The 26,699-nt window shown below is 39.5% G+C and overlaps 1 protein-coding gene and 1 non-coding gene across 25 annotated transcripts in view; both read right to left on the bottom strand.

The window, feature by feature from the left end:
• PDLIM5 (PDZ and LIM domain 5) overlaps positions 1–26,699 on the bottom strand; it is a 179,610-nt gene that overhangs the window by 102,905 nt on the left and 50,006 nt on the right. For all 24 annotated transcript variants that reach the window (XM_038399133.2, XM_043512623.1, XM_043512638.1 and 21 more), the window contains exon 3: positions 22,353–22,504. In XM_038399133.2, coding sequence (XP_038255061.1) covers positions 22,353–22,504 — 152 coding nt within the window. The remainder of the gene's footprint in view (positions 1–22,352; positions 22,505–26,699) is intronic.
• On the bottom strand, positions 20,037–20,141 carry LOC119855333. Its single transcript, XR_005292835.1, has one exon. It is a non-coding gene; the product is annotated as a U6 spliceosomal RNA (small nuclear RNA).

Here is a 26,699-nt window from a genome sequence, read left to right as displayed (position 1 = left end):
TTGTTGCTCCTCTATCTTCATCAGTGCCCACGTTTCAGTGCTGTACAACATTGCCGGCGGTACTGTTGAGTTGAAGAGGTTGGCACATGTTGCCTTGTTGATTTTTCCTTGGAGGACATCCTTGATAGAACTGAATGCCTGCCAACCAGCTTTCTTTTTTCACAAGAGTTCGCCTTCCTGATCGTGACACGTTAATTTCTTGGCCCAAATAAACGTATTGTTCAACTTCTACTATTTGTTATCCCTTGATTATTATTTGGGCTTTTGGCAAGGCATCAGACCACAAATTTTTGTTTTAGAGCGATTCATTTTCAGTTCAACTTGGCTGCTTTTTGTGTCGAGTTCTTACACCATTTTCTGTAGTTTGATAGTGTTTTCGACAATCAATATGATATCGTCTGCATATTTGAGGTGATTTAACTGCTCTCCATTGGTGCTGATTCCACCCTTCCAGTTCATCTGCCTCATTACCATTTCTAGGAAGGCTGTAAAGAGTTTCGGTGAAACCCTCTCTCCTTACTTCACACCTTTTTTGACTGGGATGCAAAGGAGAGTGTGAAACAGAGTTGTATCCATAATGCAGTCAGTGATGATGTCTGACAGTGATGATAACAGACTGTATTCTCCAGTAGGTCCTACCGTGCTATTAAGTTGTCAGACTGCCAATCCAGGGAGGGTACAGTTGTCCTCCTTCTTGAGGTTGGGTGCAAGCTAAATTGAAGAGGTAAAACATACCATTGACAGCACAGCCAGCGGGTGGCTGAAGAAATGGCTAAAATAACACAAATAAATGGGCCCCAGTTCCTTGCGTGTCCCTTGATCCATTCTGTGGCAGTGGTGTGGAGACAACTAACAACATGGACAATTACAAATAAGTAATAACAAGGACTTTATCATCAGGAATATGTGTGTTTGTTTACAGCAAAGACAAAACAACTGCACAAACCGATCTTTAAAAACCAAAAGAGCAGTTGGGATTTTGTTTTGCTTGTTTTATATTTATACTTTTTTTTTAAACACTTCCATAGGTGTGCATATCTCTTCTATTGCCTTTATTGAACATTATCAAGCACACTGTTTCCTGTAGTACATGTCCCTGATGCCTTTTAGAAGCCTCATGAAAAGCACAGGGATAAATTTTACTTTAGACAAGCACACACTATGAAATAAAAGCTCAACGTCCTTGGGTGTGGAACAGTTTTTACAACAGCTGTATTGTTCTCATGTGGCTGCTGACAATTACTGTCAAGCTTTACAAGAGGTAATTTGATTGAAGAGGTAATGTTTTATTTATACACAACTTATTTTGCAGTTTAAAAATTAGGTATTGAGACAGTAATTGCAAAGCTTCAAAGCTGAAGTCTATCTATGGTGTCCCAGTTGGCTACTTTACAGTGTGCCAACAGAGCTAAAATGTCACTACAGATCATGCCATTCTGTGAGGCATCTGTGTTATTTTAAGATGTGAAGATAAACTCCAGCCAACTTCACATTGTTTCCTTGCATCCTTCACTCCATGGCCACTGACACAGCTTAAAATAAACGTACAAGAACAATGGCACCACCTTTTAAGTGCTTGCTAACAAGTCTCTTAAATTCCAAATCTTTATTGACCTACGCAATCAGTCAAAGTTAGAAAGGATCTGAAAGATTTCCACTAAGAACGACAGAAAAATCTGAATTTGCTCTTTCAGATGTTAATAACTTGAGAGTGAGGTGTTGGGGGGAGACAATGTTTTGTTTCATATTTTAAAGTTCTTACATATGAAGGCACATCCAAGGTTTCTAGACCATAAGTTGAAAAAAGAGTATATATTACATCAGCTGCGCACGTGTTTGATACAACTCTGTAAATGTGTACCCAGTCTCAAACTGCTGGGAATAGCTTGATCACTAAACATTTTCTAAAACTTTTTGTTCATATAAAAGTCATGAATTTTCACTGATGTTGTTTGCCACACCACATTTTCTGTTGCTTGGTCTTCAGGCCCTTTCCTTCCAAGTGTTCAGATTTTTTATTTTAAATGAGTCTTTTTAAAAATGATGCGTAACAAAGAAGTTTGTGTAACTAACGTTTCACCTGATGAAAACCTCCGATGCCTCACCAATGGCATTACTGACAAACCCTTGATTCAAATGGATTGGAAGCCGTCTGGGTTAATCAGGCAGCTTAAAACCTTGAACAGTTCCACTTCAGCGGCTATGATGGAGGAGAAAGATCACAGCCTCCACCACAACTGTAGTGAAGGAACATCATAATGCTTTAGGTCACAGACTAACTGCTGAAACTCTGCCAGCAGAAATTCCATTCTCTCCCCTCCCTTCTGCTGCCCGTCCGCCCTACCCCCACTCTGGTTATTAGCAAACCATGGCAAGCTGTGAGGCTAGTACAAAGGGAAGTGGCATCTGAGCACAGGAGATGGCACTGATGGGAGTTTCTGGCTTTCCATTTCCACATTCTTAGCCCGCTGCCACTCTGGATAGTGGCACGCTGAGCAGCAAAAGCCTGAAAGACTACAGAAGGAATATTGGAAATATCAAAATAAAGTTAAGCAGGAATTCCCCTGCGTGGTACTTCCATTGCGTCTGTCTTATTTTTTTAGTAGCATTCAAATGCATTGAAGGAGAGACAAGTGGTAACTTAAATGCCTGGTTTCAGAGTAGCAGCGGTGTTAGTCTGTATTCACAAAAAGAAAAGGAGTACTTGTGGCACCTTAGAGACTAACAAATTTATATGAGCGTAAGCTTTCGTGAGCTACAGCTCACTTCATCGGATGCATTTCCACTGAATGCATCCGATGAAGTGAGCTGTAGCTCACGAAAGCTTACGCTCAAATAAATTTGTTAGTCTCTAAGGTGCCACAAGTACTCCTTTTCTTTTTAAATGCCTGGTGTGTCATTATGTAAAGAATGGGTAAAAATGAAAGGAACAGGTATTATCAGTTGAATTCTTTGGTTTTGTTTTTCAAGTAAAATCATTTAGGTGACTCATACAATGAACAGGATTAATAAAAGGTATATTGTTGAAGTCTGTGGCTACCTGGGCTCACCCTTGTAATTCCTCTTGGTCCCAAAGTATGTAAATATTATCCATTTTATTTCTCTTACTAACAGAGAGAGAGTCTCAAACATTAAATATACACAAAGTCAGCCAAAGCTGCGGAGATAATATACATGTTTAAAAAAAGCTTTGCTTTGATAGTAAGTATAAACTGATTGGTAAAATGCACCTCCATGCAAAATGGCATCGCCAACTGCAACTTTCGCACTCTCTTGCTATAATTTTTTTAAAAAGAAAAAAAGTCAACGGTTCCTTCATGTCATTTATTCTGACCTTGAGCAAATGTGTTTCGTGTCTGCAAAATAGCAGTTAATGTCAGAAGTAGCTTAGGGCCAAACCTGCAAATGTGTCTCACTGAAGGCCATCTGTACTTCCACAGGAGAAGCTCTGCACTTTCCAGAAGTCCCACATTTTGTAGACTATTGCTCCATATCTCTACAGGCCAGACTAATGAGGACTACCATGTTCTACAGGCAGCAGTTCTAACCAGCAGAGCCACAAGGAGTTTACACTGCATTATGAAAAGATTTGTGAAATACTCATTTCATCTGAAATTCTTTCTATGTCAGTATTGAAGATTAATTAATATGCCCAACTAGAGACTGTGTGAATATATTACACAGCTTACATGTAGTGAACAAAGCATTTTAAATTTTCATCTTTTGCAATTTGTTTTATTGCCAGCACTATTGGTGATGAGCCAAACTAAAATTTGGCTTTTTTTTTTTTTAAAAGTGCATTTTATTTTCTATGTAAATAACATAGAACATGTAACTGTGTAAGTTACAGACATAGGAGTCCATTCTTCCTGCTAAGGCAAAAACCTGCTAGTTTAAATACAGCCTCATGGTCATAGGAAATAATTTCATAATTTCCCCCAAAATTCTCCACCACAACATTGCATTAACATGCTTTACCAATAAGTTTGCTTAAAAGTAATTTTATAATACAATTGCGTGTGGTACCTGTGTATATGGTCTGCACTGTATTTACTGTAACAATTTCACGTGTCCACCACTACAGGTAGGGCCCTACCAAATTCATGGTCCATTCTGGTTAAATTTCATGGTCAAAGGATTTTAAAAATCATAAATTTCAGCGTTTCAGATATTTAAATGGGAAATTTCACGGTATTGTAACCATGGGGGTCCCGACCCCAAATGGGGTCGTTGAGGGAGGGAGGAGGTTGCAAGCCTATTGTACCAGGGGGTCATGGTATTATCACACTTACTTCTGTGCTGCCGCTTTCAGATCTGGACAGCTGCTGGCCGGGCACCGAGCTCTCAAACCAAGGTCTGCCTTCAGTGCTCGGCTCCCGGCCAGCAATTGCCGCTTTCCGGCTGCCCAACTCTGTGAAATCTGGTCTCTCCTACAATAGCCAGATTTCACGGGAGAGATCAGATTTCATGGTCCGTGACGCATTTTTCATGGCCATGAATTTGGTAGGGCCCTAATTATAGGCCACATTCTGCAATCAAGTTATCTGCACACTCACCTATTGACCTCAGAGAGAGTTACATGAATATATCTGTGGGCAATACTTGTCACCTAGTGTCCATATCGAGTATCTTATTCAGACTTAAGAACTTATGAAGCTTTACCAGCTAATGCTCAAAATCTACTCACCCATCCCTTACCATGAGGGCTGGTGGTAACAAAATAAGCTATGTTTATAGTCAGTGGTTAACTAACTAACATTGTTACTGTGATGCTTGGGGTGTCCATATTTTCAAAACAGAGATGTGACTATCGTTTCATCTTCCCTTCTTTAGTATGCCATGTGTATCTGTTTGTTTTTTCCTGTCCCAGCCCCAACTGTAGGCCCTTCTCCTTTGTTTTTATCTCTTCCTCACACCTCTGCCTTAATCCTACTTCATTTTTCTTCCTCTTCCCATTTATCTTGTATTGTGTTTTCTCTTATTTCTTTTCACTCAATTTTTTCCCCTCTGTTCTGCAGGCTCTCTCCCTGATCTAACCTGATATGGAAGATTTTTGAATGGCAGGCCTGTGTTGGCTCCCATCCAGACCTCCTTTCCTCCAGGGTTTTCTATCAAGTATCTGCCCCACATATAATGTGGAGCACCAGAGCCAGTGTTGCTGAAGCCATGTTGGTCCCAGGATATTAGAGACACAAGGTGTGTAAGCTCGAAAACTTGTCTCTCTCACCACAGAAGTTGGTCCAATTAAAAAAAAATTATATATATCCAGGACAGATCCAAGTGTCCTTCCCTCTGACTGGCTGCTGTCAGAGTCCAACAGTGCTACTAAGGCTAACACAGCACAACAACAGGAACAGATGTTTTAGGTTTATATGGGGGGGGGGGGGGGGGAAATCAAGAAAAAATGCCAGTTTCATCATCTCAGGTAATACAATAGAACAGTTCCTGAACATTAGGAAAAAATCCAGTATCTATGAAGCTTAGTTACCCTATACAAAATGTAAACACAACTGCCCAAGCATTCATTTAACTGTCAAATTAACTTACTGGTCTTTTCTGGGTCAATGAGATCTTGTGGAAAATGACTGATTTGTAAAGCTGTAACCTTCCTCCTATCACTTGGAAAGAGAATAACCGATATCTTAGTATATGCTGGGAAAAAGTTATCAGTTGTAGGCGCATCTATGAATTCAAGTGTTTCAAAGACTGAAGTGAAAATATTATACATTAAGTTTGCAGATATAAAATGTGTTATATATTACGTGTAACATTTATTTCACTAAATTCACAAAGCTGTTTCACATAAGAAATATAAATTTCATTTCAGATTTCATGTAAGAAAAAATATGATAGTAATCTAAAAGCATGAGTTATATCTGCTCTCAGTTATGCTCATAAAAACATTTTTCAGCTTTCTAAAAAGCAGCAGTGCATCTCTAAGAGGCTATTACACACACAATTTCTAGTCTCTCACTGTGCAAGCTTATTAGTTGTAAAAGTCCTAGATAAAATATAAGTAATGTTTGAGCTCTCAGTTTGATTAGAAGTTCAAACCTACTGTACTTTCCCCCTTAGAGCACATTAACGTGAAATAAGAGTGAGACTGAGAATCTTGTGTTAAAGTTTATGAAAGTTCCACAATTCTGTTCATGTTACAGCATGTAATGCTGTGGACACATGCTGCTTTGTAGGGCAGAGGTCAGTCATAATTCCACAGCAGCATACAGGCAGAAAAAAACACAACCAACCACCTCTGAGAAAGACTTAATTGTCCTACGAGAGTTAATTATTCAAATCACAAACAAACATCTGCTTACAAACCACAACACCTGCACACATAACGAATAGGATTGAAAGTTTGTATGCATACATGTGAAACACATACATACAAATACACACACACACAGTCATATTCCTTTCCATTTTCCTTAGATTTCTATTTTTGTAGACTCGCAACCTCTTCCACATTTCACACATGCACCAACCTAGTTCTTCCAATGTTCAGGTTAAACATTTTTAGGTTTAAAATTCCATTTCATGGGAAGAATGTTATGTTAGTCAAATTGACAGCATGTCAAAACTGAAGGGAACAAATGCTGAACAGTCATTGCAAGTTTAAGGTTCACAGGGTCCTAAAAGGAATATTAAGATCCAGAAATGTTAAAGCATGTAAATCTGTTGTAAATTTAAATGCAGTGAAGAGACATTTAAACCATTTGCAAGTTCACATTTAGTAGAGAGACTAAATTCAGCTGAGTTACTCATTCTACAAGAATCCTGAAAAAACTTCAAGACCTAAATTTACTCTAAAACTTTACGAAGCACAGAAAATGAAAAGTTTTGCTGCCATCAGCTTCAATTATCTCAACTCTAAGCCCCGCGCGCGCACGCACACACACACAAAACGTGATTCTACTTATAACAGAGTAAGATTACGTGACATGCACAAGAATCCAAATTCAGCTCTGGTCAAATATGCACAACTTGCATGAACTTCACTATGAGATATGCCGGTTTCCATGAAAACTGAATCTGGTCACAACTAAAGGACAATTATCTCTTCAATTATATAGCACCATCTTCCACTCTAAATGATCTTGCAATACTTTACATCACACTTTTCAAAAACTTTCAGAAAGAACAAGTTTTAAACATCTGTGGGTCTATATACTAAAAAAGTTTACAATAAAAATGTTTAATTCTAATGAAGACATATGCTTCTTGACATTCTAGTTTCTCCAGTTGATCAAAATTTACCAAGTTCACTTAAAAGTTATGTTCATATGTTCTTGCCTTTCCTCCATTCTTCCTTCTCTTTATACCTACTTTGCTCTAATTCCTTCTTCTGTTGGCAAGAAGGAAGAAAAATTACTTTCAATTTTGTGGGAGGCCATGTAAGTTCCTAGAGAGAGGGAAAATACCACAGCATTTTTACCTTTTTCTGTCATATTCATAATTTGTTCAGCCAGTGTCCCTTACTCTTTGCCCTATTACATTATTTTCCCTCGTTCCCTTTCTGTTCTGTCCCTCTATACTCCCAATTTTATAATCTATCCTCAATTACCCTGCTTTCACCCACACCTTCCCCCTCATTTTCTGCTTTTCCCCCCCACACACACTCCTTGGAAGTCCATTACATTGCTAAGATCAAATATGTTTAATGTATTGGTTTGCTGAATTAGTATATGAATAGCATGTTGATGAAGTTTGATGGTGATAATCGTTTTCAGTTAACCATGGAGAAGGATTGCAGGGACACCGGATTGATTTCAAACACAAGAGACAGGGTAGGTAGTGGTCAGTTGGCTTATATGCCATGGGGAAAGGACCATCCTTTTCTAACCACATATTAGGTATGGGGTTCCCAAAACAAAGCAACTTCTGAAGGTGCTTAGCTTTGTGCAAGTGCAAGCCTAGAGCCATGCCCCAGCAGATGATGAGAGAGGCTCAAATAAGAAAAAATGAATATGGCTCTAAGAATGGAAGGAAATGCACATAACGAGCAACTGCAAAGGCTTGGTTAAAGAGTAGTCAGCTATGACTAAATTACGGTTAGTATGAATCCATGCCTATGGAATTCAGATTTGAATCCAAACTTCCCCTTCATTCAATAGCGTGTGGATCTAGGACAAACCCATCACAAAATATATAAAATATTTATAAAATATTATATAAAACATTATATAAAAATGAATAATGAAAACTGGTCATTCCCTGTTTACCTTGCTATACAACAAGAGAAAAAGGAAATACAGTACTTGTTGATTCTAAAACTTCCTTGCCTTCAACTTCATCATCAAGAGGAAATATCTGTTTTTCACACAGCGTAGTCAACCTGTATAATTTGCTGTTCATTGCTTTGAGACAATGAGTAGTGTTAAATACATTAAAAAACACTGACAACACTTAGATTTAATTACTAGCTACAGATATTTAGGATAATTCAACAGTAGCCTCCTGCTTCAGCACATCATATTTTTTTCCCCGTTCAGAGTTGGGAAGGAATCTTTTCTTCAGCAACTCAGCATTTCTTCTCTCACGGACTTTTTCTTCTTCTTTCTTCTGAATCATCAGGTACTGGCTGTCACTATTTTGGGTACAAGACTAGTTAGAACAATGATCCGATATGTTCTATTCTACCATTTTCAAATTCTAATATTGCTTTCAGACTAAAAATCTAAATCTTCTTGTAAAATGATTATTAAAAAGTAAATAAAGATACAGGCAATAATTAATCTGAGAAGGAAGATGCAGAAGAAACTGAGAAACTGTTAGTTACAAAACTATTTCTTTTATTCAGATTAACTGATCAGGGGGTGGGGGGAGAGGGCGAAGAGAAGAACTAAAAAAAAAACAAACAAAAAACAACCACCCCACCTGAGCAAGTTTTAATCCGTGAAGATTTTAGGAACAATTACTCATAACAGTCAACTCTGATTAGTTTATTGTAAATAGTATAATATTTTCACTTATGTAACATCTTCCTTCTTAGAACCTCAAGGTATTTTACAAATCCTCAATCAAATTAGCCATGATTTCTTGAGAAGTAGTGAAGTATAAATCACCATTTAATAAATGAGCACGTGCGTGTGCACGCACGCACACGCACACCAACCTACATGAGTGCTGACAAGTATGTCTACCTTAGGCAGCCACTACACAATCAATATGGAAAATAAAAACCAGAAGTCCATGAAAGCCATCTTGAAATAACCATCCCCTAAAGAATGTGGCACATTCCCTTAATCAAATGAAAAAATGTCAACAACGTGATGAGTATGTTTGAATAGCTTGATAAACCATTCAACACATACCCTCTACAGGATTCTTTATGAAAGGAAAAGACCCAACATAAATTACTCAATTAGGCTATGAGTTTTCCTCAAAACAAAACAAAAGCACCTGAAGTAATTGGTACCTGGAAAACTGCACTGACAATAAGAACAAACAGTACAAGAAGCTAAAATGCTGAGTAGCCTATCACTTTGATTTGAGTAATATTTATTTCTTTACATTTTGGATGCCAAGTAGCCTTAGGGCTTCAAGTCACAAAGCCTCTCTCTGCATCTCCTTGCTTAACCATCCTGCTTTCTCCCCCAACCCAGGGTGGTAGTGGCGGTGGTTGGGGCGCGGAGGCAGAGGGGAGGAAGGTAGTCAAATAGCAAGAGCCAACTATAGCCCCCATGACTTTTTAACAAAATTGTACTGCAGCTGACTGAATGTCAGCCAGCTGGGAAATAAAGGCTGCCTCTGTGTTAGGATGTCAGGTGAATAAGTCCTTGGGTCACTGCAATGAGTGTCATAGCTATATTTGGGAACAGACCAACTATGGAATGGCTCATCTGGCATTCCACAGCTACCAGAGAGGAGATACTTTCTCCTCAGAATAGGAAGTTGCCTCTTCTAATTATAAAAAGAAAAGGAGTACTTGTGGCACCTTAGAGACTAACAAATTTAGAGCATAAGCTTTCGTGAGCTACTGAAGTGAGCTGTAGCTCACGAAAGCTTATGCTCTAATAAATTTGTTAGTCTCTAAGGTGCCACAAGTACTCCTTTTCTTTTTGCGAATACAGACTAACACGGCTGCTACTCTGAAACCTCTTCTAATTATGAAGCAGAGGCTCTGCAGCATTGTACTTGTAGTTTTCAACAGACTTGTTAGATCTGCATAATGGAGAATTTTAAAAAATATTTTAGAAATAAACACTCTGCAACAATAATGTTAGAGGTACTTCTAATTTAAGAACACGTAGAAACCAGCAACCAAGGAACGGTCACTGTGAACCTCAAACATCTAAACAATACCAGTAATAGTACATATTTTTGTTTGTATCCAGCAACACCAATGAAAAAGTGTTCCAAACAACAGGAATGTAGAAGCAACCTCAACAAAACCAACTACAGTGGTATGTAATCTGGAGAGAGTTACTGAGCAGTGGTCACAATACTACTATCACAATTAAATTAGATATTTTTATATTACATTTCAACTTGCAAGTAAGTTGGCTCTTTCCATAAGAAATAAATATATCCATGTGGAGTACATCAGATGATTCCCCACAGTCCACAATGATATTTTCCCAACTCAGCTTTTTAGAAATCTGAAACACAGCTGAAACTTATTTGAATTTGCAGAAAGTTATTTCAACTAAAAAGAAGTTTATCATCATTAACATGCCTTTTTTTAGTTCTCACTGTGCACTTAAAATACAGTAGGGCCTGATCCTCAAGTGGGGTAAGTCAGTGGAGCACAACTGAAGTTAGTGGAGTATGTCAATTCAGATCAGCTGAGGATCTGTCCTAGTTTCGCGGAGGTTTCCTATTTAGCATAATATATTAGAAATTAGTTATAACATGTTTTATTCCTGTCTACAGAGCAAACAACATTTTAAAAGAAGGTTGGAGTACAACTATATTAACTTGGTGCTTCACCACGCTTCTAGGGTAGACATACCTTTAAGTGAACTATTAAAATAATTATCCTAAAATTAGTATTGAAGGCTAGCACTAATTTTCTCACAAGCTCTCATTAGTTTTCAACTAGCAATACTACACTACTGTTCAGTTCTTGTCTAGCTGCTCACATGACACCCCTCAGGGCAGGAGTAGGCAAACTGTGGCCCGGGGGCTGAATCCAGCCCGCCAGCCGTTTTAAGCCAGCCCTTGAGCTCCCACTGGGGTTCAGGGTCTGGGGCTTGTCCCGCTCCAGCTCTCTAGCCGGGGAACAGGGTTGGTCGCCACTCCAGGTGGCTCCCAGAAGAAGCCGCATGGTCCCCACTCCGGCTCCTATGTGTAGGGACAGCACGGTTCTCCACTCTGCATACTGAACTGCGCCAATGGGAGATGCAGGGGTGGTGCCTGCGAACAGGGCAGCACGCAGAGCTGTCTGGCCATGGCTCCATGTAGGAGCCAGAGTGGGGACTGGCCGCTGCTTCTGGGATGTGCTTGAGATAAGAGCCACCTGGAACCTGCACCCCTGAGCCTCCCCCATAACCAACCCTCTGCCTCAGCCTTGATCCCCCTCCTGCACTCTGAACCCCTCAGTGCCAGCCCAGAGCACCTTCCTACGCCCCAAACTCCTCATCCCCAGCCCCACCCCAGAGCCCTCACCCCCTCCTGCACCCCAACCCCAATTTCATGAGCGTTCATGGTCCGCCATACAATTTCCATACCCAGATGTGGCCCTCGAGCTGAAAAGTTTGCCCATCCCTGCCTTAGGGTAACATCCGAGCACCCTTCCACACACGTACAAAAAAGTAACTCATTCTTTCGCCTCGGGTTCTGAAAAAAACAGCTTGTTGAGTTTACAGTTTTGTTTGTGTGTATTGAGGAATGGCAACTGTGTGTGGGGGGGGTGTCACATGATCCTCCCCAAACATATTAGGTAGGGGAGAGAAGAGGCAGGACCAGAACATCTCCTCTTCTGGCTACGCTGCCTGGCTGCTACAGTCTCCCACTCCCAGGGAGGCCCTGGACTCGGGCAGGCAGGAGTTAAGTGGTGAAGCCATGTGCCCCTCCTTTGGCTGGTGCTCCCTTTGTGTCCCCCTCCCCACTAGTCGCCAGTTCCATGATCATCCATCTCTTGTGAGAATAACATCCTTTGTCTATGTCCAGCTCTTGTGAAAGTTCTGTCTTTTGTGTTCTCAACTCCTCCCCATAGATAATATTATTCCTCCAGTGAAGTGTGATCGTCACGGGAGGAAGTCATGGTTGCACATGGAGAAGTGATCTCAGTTAGCAAAGGCTAGTTCCAAGGAGGACTCTGAATATGAGGGCACAAATCTAGAACGGGATTTCATTCAAGGAGGAGCCAGTACAGACAGCACAACATACAATATATGTATATTCACAGGCTGCTGGATTCTTAGCTACTTTAACATGGCTTGTTTGTTTTCACTTGTAGTGTCAAGTTTGAAACTACACATAGTGATAACCATGTATTCATCCAATCTAAATACACAAAATAGTTAACAGCTGCAGTAACAAATGAATAGGAGTAAACGCATATACTTTATTGGACAAACACCTATTACTCCAGGCAACTTCTGCATCCCATTTATCTACCTGAGGGGGACAAGTTCTTTAAACTAGTGAAATGAAAGCACTGCTCCTATGGCATGCCATGCACCAACTGGTTCTAAATTTGAGAAGTGTTTTTTTCTAAGTAAATACAACTAACATATATGGATTTAACTCTGTCCAAAATTATTTCTAATCAGTGACTACTATCCTATCAGAATAGCGTATGTGTGAGGAACCCTTAAAAGCAAAACCATAAATCGGTCTAAATTACGGAGACTTGGATTTTTCTAAAAATCACTCTTTAGACTTCCTTTTTAAATCTCCACAGATTCATCAAAAAGATGAATGATTCAAGACTTGTTCCTTTCGTTCACTCATTCTTTCTTTTACCCCATACAACCAGTCTGGTATTTTTACAGCCCCACTACCATCAGTCACTGAAACAGCTAGATGAAAACATAACATATTCCTAAATACAGTAAAGTTAAGTAGGTACATTAATTTAGAAGTTGGTTGAAAAGTTTTACAGTTAACATTCTTCTCACAGTTGCTGGTACTCAGTGCTTTCCATATACTCACATTCTATTTCTCCTTTTTCTTCAGTTTAACTCACCCTCCAGCAAAGTATCTTCTATATACTTTTATACTCAGTGATTCCCAAACTTTATAGTTCACATACCACCTTCTTATTATGAAAAAAAAAAAAAAGTTGTGAAGTCAATTGATGGAACATCAAGCTCCCATGCAACAGTTTGGGCATCCCTACCCTACATCTTTTGTGTCTCTAAAGATTAATGCAGTACCCTGGACATTTCATAACACAATGTGACATTTCATGAGCTGGTACCACTTTCCTCATTCCCACTTATTGTTTGGCAGACACGCAGAAGTATCCCATCAAACTAATGACCTTTCATTTCAACTCCTCCCCCCATGTCCCACCCTTTCATTTTTACCCTACCAAGTCTCCTTTTGAACCTAACTGCAAGCCTTTGTCAAGTTCACTTAGCTGCAGCATGTCTTGTGGTTTTTCAAATTGCTAGTTAGTATGAAGCAAACACTGTTCACCACAAAATATAGTTGAATCCCAGCTGGAAGCAAGAACTGTGCCCTCCCATTTATTTAGTTTGCTGATCAGACTTTCTAAGTCACAGCATTGTCAGCAAAACCCATTTGGCTGTTGAACTAAATGACACTAACATCAGATCGTGCCTCAGCGGAAACGTGCATAAACTCATGCACTAGGACGCTTTAGCATGGAAAAACAAAAAACACAAAAATCCTTTAGCTTTTTAGTTAGCCTTGTATCCTTGTAACTTGTGTTTTATCCCAGATCACTTAACTTTAAAACTAGGCAGAATATTATAGATAAAATATAAGAAAATTCAAGTTCTTGGGTTATACTGAATAAAGAAAACACAAAGGCCTGTGGACTTTAGAAAATCCACTGGGACAGGAAAAAAAATAAGAAATGTACAGGCATGATCCTGAGGTTTATCAAATCAGCTATCAATCTGTGCCACAGTACATCAAAAAAAGAACTACTCTTCTTCAGTCACATGACAGTCAAGGTTGCTTGTCTTTTTAAACTATAGCAATCTATGCTTGGAAAAGGAAGAAGTTTAAGACAGCAAGACTGGTAACAGCAAACTAAAGAAAAAGCCTAGAAGCTACTTTTCTATAACTTTTGCTTTCACAAGCGCTGGCAGCTCTCTTCCACCAAAACTGGAAATAGACATACACAACTCATGCAATAGCTTAGTGAGTATAGTTCACACAGGCATTATGTGGAAAGATGTTTCTGTGGCTGAGGTCTGGTATATGCTACAGACTTATATAATTACATCATAGGGATGTGACAAATCCACACCTGAGTAACCACAGTTATTCTAACCTAACCCCCTATGTAGACATTGCTAAGTCAGCAGGAGAGCCTCTCCCGCCAACATACCTACCTCTCATAGAGGTGGACTAACGAAACCGATGAGAGAGCTCGTTCATTAGCTTAGAGCATCTTCATTCCAGTGCAGCATTTTACGTGTAGACTTGCCCTTAGATGCTTCTGCAATATGCAGAAGGCAAACTAAAAGCTATTTTGCAATCAACATACAGATTTAAAATTTTTATTAAAGCTAACGTTAAAAAATATTCTATAATAAATAGGTTGGGAAAAGAGTGTCTGCACATCGGGGTATAGTGCTTAGATTATCCACAAATACAAAGTTTGTTTTTAAAAGTCATAAGATACATAGAGTATCTAATCAGCAATAACTCAAATTTACATGAATAGATTTAACAATACAGTTTAGATATTAAAATATGAATACTCGGGTACATCACTCGTGAAAAGTTGTACAGAGGTTTGGTTGTGGAAAGCAAATTATACCAATGATTGGAGATTGTCCCTCAGTAATTGAGAATTAGGTTGGTTGTCCATTTAGAAAATACAATCCATGAGGAAAGTATTACAGTTACCTTCCTGACTGTGCTTCTCATTGGCATTCCAGCTCATCCCTCCTGGTATTGCTGATATTCAATGATGGGTTCTATGTAGACGTCCCTCGACCAATACCCCAGACTGACCTACCCCAGATTGATCTTGTCCCCATGTTCCCCGACACATCCCCAGCCTGTCCCACTCCATTCCTGTACCCAGCCCCTACTAATGCACCTAACCTCTCGGCAACCAAGTCAGATAGCTTCCCCCTTGTCATGGACTCTGGCAGACAGAACATCGAGCATACAAAAAAGATAGCCTCTTTGCTCCAATTTCTGGTGCCTAGCACCATAGCGCCACCCAGAAACCAGCAGAAGCAATTTCAGGAGAAGTCCAGCTCAGCACCTAACCCCTGGACTCTCGAGAGCATACTCTGTGTGGACCGTCTTTGGAAAATCTTGGGGACAAACCCCTAATGAACATGTGCAAATGGTGATTTTCAGAGATTTACAACCTGGCCAAATTTGGGAGGATTTTCAGAGGGACAGCAAAAGCATTCTTTAATTTCAGGTTCCTGCTCCAAAATATAGAAGAACTAAGCTTCCCAATTAAATACAAGAATTTAACATTGGCAAAACTTTTTCTCCTAAACCTTATTTTCAGAAGTGGCTCAACTGTTTTTGTTGAAACATTCCATAAAAGCCTGTGGCAGACACTCAGCATGGAAAATTTCACACTGAATGGTTAAAGTAAAGCAGGCAGTACTGCCAGTTCTAGTTATAATAAAGTCATCATCCTCAAAGCACAACGGCAATGTTTAAATTTTATAAGAAGTCTTCAGCAATTCTGTTCTTCAGTTAATTCATTTTGCAGCATTAGCTTTGACACTCGGGGCTTAATTCAATACCTAACATCCTTCCACTTTATTCTAAGGAACGATGTTGGATACTGGATTTAGATCAGGATACTAGTGACTGAGGGAGAGATTCACAAGACTGCCAATTGGAACCTCTAGATTCTTTCCTGGGACTGCCAGCAACTTGCTGTGTGACCTGCAACAAACCCTTTAATATCTCTGCTTAACCTTCACTGCAAAGAAAAATCTCTTTTGAAGCAAGAAGTGTTATCTAATTAATTAATGTTTACAAAGAGCTTTTAAGTCTTTGGATGAATAGGGCTACAAGTGCTAAGTATTATAATGAAAGGTGGATTCCAGGAAAGGCTGACAGAGAAGTTATTAGCTATGCACTGTCAAACTAACCCAAAAAAAAAAAAAAACCCAGACAACTTGCAGAAGCTCAAAACTGAATTGTTGTCTGAAACTAGGTACACGGTCTCTTATTTTCTATAGGTAAGTATGTGCACAAGCACAACAAATTTTTTATAAACTTTAACAATCATTAAAACTAAAGAAAGAATTCCTGTGTATGGGAAGGGAAGAGGACCAAAGTAAACCAAAGCTGGACAAAAGCAAGAGTACCTCTCATCATAAGTTTCTTAAAAGATTACCCTTATGCAGCTCATGGGGGGAAAAAATCCTTACACGGCAGCCTAAAACTCAAACCTGACAGTAGGCGGTTTAACCATCATCTACAGTGAAATGCATATTGTTAATAGTTTCAATCTGTTCAATAGCTTGTTCAAAAACAGAGACTACCAGAGAAGCAATAGGGGACAAAGAGCAGATAATCTTGTGCAGCCTTGGACAAGTCACTTAGTCTCGCTGGGCCTCAGTTCCCCATCTGTAAATTGGGGATACCACTTCCTCTCTCCCAGCCCTTGTCTATATCACTTATTTAGATTGTAAACTTGTCTGAGAAGAAATGTCTCTTATTGTGCATTTGCCTAGCAGAATGGGACAAACAACAACAAATTCAGAGTATTGACAAGGTCTTAACTCAGCAGCAAAGGACCCTATCTGAAATGAGTTGGAATGGGAATTGTTTCCCTCTATATCATGGTTCAAATCATTGGACTAGTCAGATGGAGAAGTCCCATTTTAGCTGTGATTGCTGGTGCCAAAGATGCTGTAACAATAGTCCTTTTTCTTAGGCGTAGCAGGATTAGGATAAGGTTCTCTTGCTATGCCTTGGTTAAATAAAGAACCTGAAAATATCAATGAAGAGGACTCCACTAGGAAAAAGTCCCAGTACTGTCAATTTCCAGTTTTATCATCAGGCATGTGATACCTTAAAACTCCAACTGCTCCAACCTTTTGAGAAAAATCACCTTTTAAAAAAAAAAAAATTCTAGTTTTGATGGGTTGTGGAGAAAAAGGCTTGAAAACATGAAGCAAGTGCAAAATAATGGCTCAAAAACCAGAAAACAAATATAAAGATGGATTAAAAAAAAATCATGACTTTCTGAAGCCTTATTCACGGATTTCTCAATACTTGAGACTGGCAACACTGGAGCCATGTCTTCCAGGGCAAATCCAGATTTATGAAACTATCAATCTGAGAGCTTGAGTCTCAGAAGCATCCAGTCAGAACAAGGTTCCAGCCTCACCATGAGAGCAGCACATAGTTAAAACTAAGTTTTATCATTAAATGTTACTTTAATAGTTTAACTCACCTCAAAAGTAAGGTAGGTACCTAATCGTAGAGCTACCAGACACCATGCCTGCCCCAAGTAGCTTACATTCTAAGTACAGACTTGACACAGTGGAAGATGGGTTAAAAAGACAATCGGTATCAATAATAATTGGGCCTCATCAATGGAAGCTGTGGATGCTCAGAATCTCTAAAATCAGACTGTTCTGGCATTCATTTTGTATGAACCAGTGAGGGAACTGCTAAAAGGAGCTTACAGACGAACTGTGCTCAAAGCCAAGGCAAACCACCACACAGCCTGCTTCTGGCTCTTCAAGTGAAAACAAACAAAAACCATACAAAACTGAATTGATCTTGTTCTCTTGGACAATGAGCCATTATGCAGATTCTGGAAAAATCACATGTACAAAATACATTGGGAGGAGGGACACCACTTCAAAATTCTGGATATTTTCTTGACTGGAAATATTTTCAATAGGACTATTCACATGCAGAAATGTTTATAAGATCAGGGACACAGCAGGCAGGACTTACATAAAATAAGTTTGGTTTTTACAAATGGTACCTTAATCTTTGTGTATGGAATCAGTTTCTCCCCCCAACAGAACCAGAACACACATCAAGATAACCATTCTAGGGAGTTAATGTGGGATTTTCACAAGCGCTCAACAGTGGACTAACTGTACTCTCACTGAAGCCAAAAGGAGTACTTTTGAAAATTCCATCCTTTAAGCACTATTTTATAGTTAAAGGAAACTCATCCGAAAAGTCACTTCAGCATCTGATCAAGATAAAATTGTAAAACTGCAGAGACTTTTTTGGTGTGCAGCATTGGTGGACACTTGCTACTTCAGAACACTAAACCTTACTGGACCACAGACTACTCTAGAGTCTCTTCTCAATGCCTGTGTGCTTCTAGTAATGGTAACGGAATAACAATTTTTTTCCAGAAATTTGACTGATATGACCTCATGCAACGGTAAAATCCAAGTTCTTTACCCTTCTGATTTTTGAGAACCGTAAAAACATGGGGAAAGGATTTTTTTTAGAAATATTCCCCCCCCAAACACGTTTAAAATAGAAATTCTGACTAGCTTCACTTCAGTAACTTACATAATTATTTACTCAAGCTGGAAATGCATTTAAAAAGCCAGCATCTGCTTTCTATCTGTCTTCATGGGAACCAATAAAGTACTTTGACTGAAAAATAAAATATCGGGGAGCAAAAGAGCTACAAAGTCTTTGAGAGGACGGGGAAGAAAGGACACATCCCATAAAAGGAATTTTTCAGAGCTTACAAAAAGGCATATCACTTTTACAAAATAAAGGATCTGAGGAACCGAACTGCAAGTTTTACAAAAGCCTGTTATTTCAGCCACTTCTTACATGAGGAATCAGCAAACACAAAATTATAGCCCCTAATGAAGAATGCTGGAAATATGCCCTTATGGGACATGCCTTTTAATACACACAAAAAATTATGTACCTGAAACTACTTTTAATATTATTAGAGACATACTACTCTGCACATCTGGCAAGTATGAATTTATACAGTTGTACTTTGGAAGTCTCCAGGAAAGGATCCCTTTTTAACTGTGATACTTGTAATTCCGATTCCATCGCAGGATAGCAACCAATTACACATTTAACCAATATATGGTGCTATTTTATTCTGAAAAATAAAGTAATTTATTTTCCCTACAGAGGCATACTCTTCTGCAAACATTTGAACGCAAATTGCCAATTGAACTGGTTTTCCACGGCACATAATGAACAGACGCACTAAGAACCAAACCCCTGCATCCGAGAACCCTGCACTAAAAACCACACCCCTGCATCCAAGTAGAGCCCCAAATACTTCAACTTGGACTCCACACGGGCTCAGGAATCTATCAATTTTCCATGCAGATTTGGAAATTTAAAATTATACACTCTGAAGAGCAGGAACTGAGTCTGGATTTTTGAGAGTTGCCTGATATTTTGGCATTCAAATTAAAAATGGCAACACCAGGACCAACGTAACTTTTGAAGATTGCCAGCCCCAAGGAAGACATTCCACTTTGTTGGGTGGATTATACAGACAGTAAATTATCTCCTCATGAAATATCTAGAGTACAAGCAGTTTCATCTTGGGAAGGCTTCCCAACTTCAATTATTTTAAGATTTAGAAGGATTATATCAACCTGCATCCGCAGACAACCCAGCTATTGTTAATCTCAGAATACGCAAACTAGATAAATTCATGAAGGATATCCATCAATGGCTATCAGCCGGGATGGGCAGGGGTGGCGTCCCTAACCTCTGTTTGCCAGAAACTGTGAATGGGCGACAGGGGATGGATCACTTGATGATCATCTGTTCTGTTCATTTCCTCTGGGGCACTTGGCATTGGCCACTGTTGGAAGAAAGGATACTGGGCCAGATGGACCTTTGGTCTGATCCAGTTTTGCCATTCTTATGAAATGCAAGCCAAAGCATCAGTGGCATAGGCAAGAAACCTCCCCTGTTGCAAAATAGAGTTTGATTCCAGTATGGAACACTTCACTAATTTGCATGTCATCTTTGCGCAGGGGCCATGCTAATCTTCTCTGTATCATTCCAGTTTTGGTATATATGTGACAGGATGACCCTGAAAGTCAGAACAGCAGCAGCTATAGTTTTGGGAATTTCCTTAGGCCTCCTTATCTTAGGAGTGGAGAGGCTAGCCTGAGCTTTAGCTTCCAGAAAGTCCACTGAAATTAATGAATCCAGGCTGATTATCAGTGATTGCAGCAATACCATAGACATTTAGGAATAGAGAAACATTTTGGGAGACTTCTGTATCACCAGTACTGCCTCTATCTACTCCTTGGATACATCATTAATAGATGGCTTCTGAGAATTTTACTTCATAGTTCAGAGTACTGTCCTCTTTTCCTCAGTTTACTTGCTGATATGCTTTGAAACAGCTTATTCCAGGCATGACAGAGTAGGAATAGGTTTCAGGGACTGACTAGCAGAGATGCAAAACAGGAACTATGAGGAAAACAGGAGAGAAAGCATCACAGCATCATAAGCATCAGAGTCTTTGACACAATCTGACTACTGCTTCTACCTGATGCATCAGAATGATGCAAGAGTTCAGGACTCCTAATGGAGACTTTCAAAGAGAAACAATATGTACTGATAAAATCATAAAAATTCTACGTGATATGACAATGCAAACAAACATGCACATTTCAAACAGATTTCCCCCCACCCCCCATTCTTTTGCTACTCCTGCAAAATTTCTGGAAAGGGATCCAGACTCTGTTAGAGTCCTGAGCTTTCCCCTCAAGAAAAACCTTCTCCTTCAACTGATATTAAGTTTATAATCCAAGAAATATAAACCAGTGAGTATTAGTCCCCAAATCCTCTTGTACAGTCTCTGGTTATCTTTACTTTACCTCTTGTTCTTACTGTTTGCCCTGGCCATCATCTTCCCAAGCAAAACAGCTTCAGATCCCACATGAATAACATTGTTTTATCAGCTGTCACTTCTTCATAGCCTGCCCTGAGTACTTGTTTAAAAGAGCAAGACTGGACTATTTCCTTTAAAAAGGCTTTATCTTTTTAAAAGATTACATTACTGCACAGGATTAACGGCCTTCCAACTGCAGTTTGTTCAGAAAGCTTTTTACTTGAATGCTTATTGGTGTAGACTCACAATATAAACACAAGATTGCAAACATCTGAGAAACCATCTGTAACAGGCTGGCACTGTTTGCCTGAAACATCGTTTGCAGATGCTGATCAAGCTGGAAAATGTTCTGCTGACTCAAAGGCGTTCTCTACACTTTTCTTCCCCCCTAAAATTCTTCACTAGCGCTAATAATTGTGGGTCCAATAGTATCGGCTGCCCTCTAATGTTTTAACTACTGTTGCATCTAACCCAACTCACAGCAGGAGACACGTTTGTCTCACTGTTGCTGCTAGCACCAGTGGAGTTTTAGGGGGAAAGCTAACTGTAAACAGAACGGCTGAAACAAGCAGTTTTTTCTCCCAGCCAGACATAAGGGAGGAAGAAGAGACTCGAGAAAAAGAAAATCTAGGATGTGGGTTGAGCAGTCAGGAGAGAGGAGCTGCAGGAGCAGGCAAGCCTGGGAAAACAAAAGTTCAGCTCATATCCCATACAGATAGATATTAACAACAAAAACCAAAGCTCCAAGAAGGGAGAAAGGTTCAGCTTAACGCAGTGACAACTACAATAGAACGTCAGAGTTAAGAACACCCCAGCAACGGAGGCTGTTCATAACTCTGAAATGTTTGCAACTCTGAACAAAACTTTATGGCTATGCTTTCAAAAGTTTACAGCTGAACACTGATTTAATACAGCTTTGAAACTTTACTATGCAGAAGAAAAGGACTCCTTTAAAGCATCTTAATTTAAATGAAACAAGCATAGAATCAATTTGCTTACCTTGTCTTTTTTCCAAACTTTCCCTTTATTTTTTTTTAGTAGTTTATATTTAAAACACAGTATTGTCCTGTATTTGGGGTTTGTTTAGTTTTTTTTTGGGGGGGGGGCAGGCGGGGCGGGATGTCTACTGCTGCTGATTGTGAACTTCTGGTTCCAGATGAGGCATGTGGTTGAGCAGTCAGTTCATAACTCTGAAGTTCTACTGTATGTCCACCCGCAGATGAGGAAAGGCAGCCATCCGCTCAAATTTGTATCTAACCCTTTTCTAGATTCAATGAATACATCTAGGCCTACAATACCATTATCCTTCAATTATAGTCAGCAAATGCACATATTTAGCTAAATGATTTAGAGGTGTTCCTTCTTAAAACAGCAGATGTGAAAGGAAAAAAAAAAATCTTACCTTTGCAGATTCATGTTCAAGTTGCCTGTACAGGCCTTGATCTTGTTTTGTGCTTCCAGATGAGTCATCCCGTCTGTACTTGTCCCATCAATGGTGAGAACCACATCACCTATCCCCACCTGGGCTCTAGCTGCCTTGCCACCATCGTTTAACTGCAATGTCACAAATGCAATGAGTAAGTAACATTCTTCTATGGGTCATGTTATCATTCTTTGAATATAAAAGGACACACAAAGTTATATGCATATCTACCTACATTTTTTATTCATAAAAACACACATAACATAGATGGTATAGGCATACACCTCTTACATGAGAGCACCACCTCTCCGTATAAGGTTATTTATTATATAACTGAATCCTATCTTTCTGATCAAATAATAAAGGGGACTATTGTCATATTTATCACTTTCTGGCATACCTAGAGATATCTGTTTCACAGAGAAAGGAAATTAGGACTTGAAGACACCCATTCTTAGAAATCAGGAAGCAACTTCCATTTCAGAATCCAAAGGGGAGGGAAAGTGAAGTACATATCTGTGACAGAGAAGAGTTGCCCACCAAACAACCGCTATCAAGAAGAGGTCCACGTTTGAGAGTCCTCAATTTGTAGACCTGGGGTGATTATTTAAAAAGAGGTAGTATACTGTATAAGACGACAATTACTTGCATTTAAAAAAAAATTCTGTGTTGACACTCCAGACTCTGCCTGATTCATAAAAACAATATACAGCTCTTTCAAAAAGGGAAATCTCTCAGGAAATTAAATTTTTAAAAATATGTAGAAATTGTAAGGTTTGACACCTGCAATGGGTCAAGAAATCCAGTCTTTTAAATTCCAAGATGTCTGGTGTTAGAAGTACTGCAACACCAACGGCACTTAAAATATACACTGGAAGCCTTTTTTAAAAATATGTAAACGGTGTGTGCTGGTATCATGGTACCAAACCGTTTTCTTGATAGAGGGATTAAGGGAGATGTGCCATCGAATCAGATTCGGAATCAACCATCTCAAAAAATTGCAGGCCAGCACAACTATTTTTTTCCTCAATTCAAACTAAAAGGAAACATGGAGAGTGCAAGACAAAATATTGAGTGGCGATAGATGGGGGGGAAAGCATACAAGGGATAAAGAAAACTTGCTTGTTCCAACCAAGTTTTGAAATTATTATATGCAGCTGAATTGCTATTTGTACAGAAACAAATTTTGAGTTATAATTCGTCAAGAAATTGCTGTGTACACAAACCTTTTGCTCACACTCCTCCACTAACTGCATTGTATAGTAAGAAACCAAGTTACAGTCAAATATTGGCTCAAGACCCCATTATATGTGAAGAGAAGTATGACTACACTAGTTATACACTAATCAGACAAAAGTACGTACAGCTTCCTGCCCATCCTAGCCACCATTGACAAGCTCTAGCTCCTCGCCCAAAACCTGCTGAAAAGCATTACTAATCCCCAGTCTAAAACAGGGTGTGACAGAAAGAAGTCTTACTTCCCTAGATGAGCCCATTACAAATGACGACTTTTTGCAGGAGGAGGGAGCTTGAGACACACCTATGAATGTTTGGCCAGGTCTGATCTCATTAATAGAGAGATACATAATTCTTACATTTTGTATAGCACTTTTCATTTGTAGATTTTGAAAAGCTATAGCTGTATATAGTATGTACAGCTCTCAACCCTAAATACAGAGTCAAACCAGAACGTACCTAATTTATAGTTACACTACAGAAGACTAATTATCAGCTATACAATTGAGGTGATCAGCAAGGGAAACAGAAAACAACGCAACAACTCAAAGACCTTAGGAGGAAGGAAACCCTAACCCAAGTTGTGTAATGTTTTTGTTTTGTTTTGTTTTAAAAGCATTGCTTTTAAAAGTGCAATCGCACCCACACCATATGTAAATGCATGGAAGAAAGAGTACGTGGAATTGAAACAACAGATCAAGCTAGGTACTTCCATAAATCTCTCTCTGAATCCTTGGGTTATTAGTTTCAGTGATGTATTTACAATACAGAGCACGTTTCCACCAAATCTGAATTGCAGCTGTAAAACCAAGTTATATTTCACAATCCATATTACGTTTAAAAGTTCAAAAGTAACGTTATAGAAAATGTCTTCAGTACAGTTTTTTTTTTTAAACCAACAAATCAAAAACATCATAACAAAAGCTAAATGTTTTTTTTGATTTCTTAAAGTCTATATAGTCTACAGGGTACCCTATTCATTTTGCAACCTGCAATACACTAAATTTGCAAGAGAAGAGTCTCTCATCATCTCTGTATTGTGTGTTTTAAAAAAACCATTTTCCTAGATAGATTACTCCTTCTAGATAAAGTGTATACATCAGTGGCAGTGGATCAGATTTGCCTCAATGATTTTTACTGATTAAATCAGTAAAAAACGGTTAGTTAATAATGTAATCATTTATTGCCCACCAGTGTGATCAGAATCAGACCAATGTCTCCTCCTTCAAATAGATAAGGATAGACAGGCAGCATTCATGAAATAGCAAGTGAATTAGAGACTGAAATACGTAATTGGAAGTTATTGAGAAAGACAAAAAAGCAAAATAGAAAACAGAGATGGAAAATACCTATTATCGTTTCCATCCTCCCTGTCAATGTGAGATTGTTCCCTATAGTATATTCTTGAATACTTGGCCCAGTCTAGTTTCAAATGACTTGCGTAATGAATTTTACTCATTTTCCTAGAAAACTACGCCACAGTAACACCCTCCTCCTCCCCGTCCCCCAATACACGATGTTCAGCCTAAAGTTTCCATTGCTCACAATTTCTACCATTACTCCTACTTGTAAGAGTAGGTCTCCACTACAAATTTACATCAGTGCAACTGTGCTGCATCTGGTGAAGTTGCCCTAAGGTGACAGGAGAGACATCCCCATTAGCTTAACTCCACCTCCACAAGAAGCAATAACTACATAGGCGGGAGAAGCTCTCCCACTGAAATAGCACAGTCTACATGGGAAGTGAAGGTCGGTATAACTAGGTTTCTCAGGGGTGTTGATTTTTCAAGTATGTATGTAGTGCAGACCGAGCCTAACTCACTGGTCTACCCTAAACTCCTCTTCTTCCTTGGCTTCTACCCCTCAAGTACTTTTGACAGTGGACAGGCTACATAATTTTAGCTCTCTCCATATTTCTTCAACCATTTACCGCTCTTCCCTGAATTTCCTTCAGTTTTCATCTGAGGGCTTGTCTAGATGAACTGTTAGCATGGGGCAAGCCAGTGTGTAAATTTACCGTGCATTACTGTGCTGCACAACTGCCACCTATGGGGAGCTTGCTACTGTGGAACAAAAGTTCACTAGTGTGCACTGACCTACTCCTATTTCTAAGCGGAGTAGGTCAATGTGAAGAAAGCAACTTTTAGTAGATGGCAGCATGGTCCACATGGGCACTTAATAAGTGGCAGGCTAGGGTAGGGTAGATTTACACCGCAGTGAGTACACGACAAACTGTTTGTCTAGAAACGCCCTTACATTCAGGGGCCCTGAGCATTATATAAAATAAGCAAGGGCTCAGCAGCGCCACAGAATGAGCAGTCTCCTGTCTGCTCAGTAATGTGCTTCCCCTCCATCTACAACTAAAGCTGGGCCAAGTTTTTCAGACCTATAGTTTTATTTGCAGTTTTGGGCCAGCCAAAGCTATTTGCAAATTTGACACAACAGATGAAAGTTCAGGCTAAATTCACAGGGGACTGCCATTCACAAAATAGTAGGTGGACAGTAATTCCCCCTTATACCTAATAGATTAGTGGTTAGGGCATTCGCCTGGGATATAGGAGATTAAGGTTCAAATCTCTGCCCTGGAGAAGGGACATGACCCCAGTAAACACTAGGCTGGGGAATACGGGGTTGGTTCTCTCTTCGTCTCTCCTGTTGAAGGTGTTCAACTTCAGTTATTTACGCAAGTTGGAACAACTTCAATAGAAGAGAGAGAGAACACTTCCAGAACACCTTAAAGCCTGGTAGTTAGTGCACTCACCTGGGAGGAAGGAGACCTGGGTTCAAGTCACTGTTCCCTTCCATCTGCTTTGTACAACTCAAGTTGACATCTATTGTATCCAGCTCTTCTGGGACTCTCCAGGTGTAGGAAAATCAATAGGCAGTATAGTGCCAATATAACCCACCAACATTAACACGCAACGTTTAGTTAGGACACATCTATGCTCCAGAAATCTTCCGCTACTGGAATGGCCTTTGGGGACTATTGTATCTGGAGTCATTTAGAGCAGAACTGAGGTTGCACCTAGCCAGTCCCAGAACCAAAGAAAAGCTATTAAAAATCACCTTTGTGTTACCTACTCCTCCTCC

The sequence above is a fragment of the Dermochelys coriacea genome, chromosome 4 (assembly GCF_009764565.3).
Source record: "Dermochelys coriacea isolate rDerCor1 chromosome 4, rDerCor1.pri.v4, whole genome shotgun sequence".
NCBI classification, from domain to species: domain Eukaryota; kingdom Metazoa; phylum Chordata; order Testudines; family Dermochelyidae; genus Dermochelys; species Dermochelys coriacea.
This window is presented reverse-complemented; position numbering and strand designations above follow the sequence as displayed.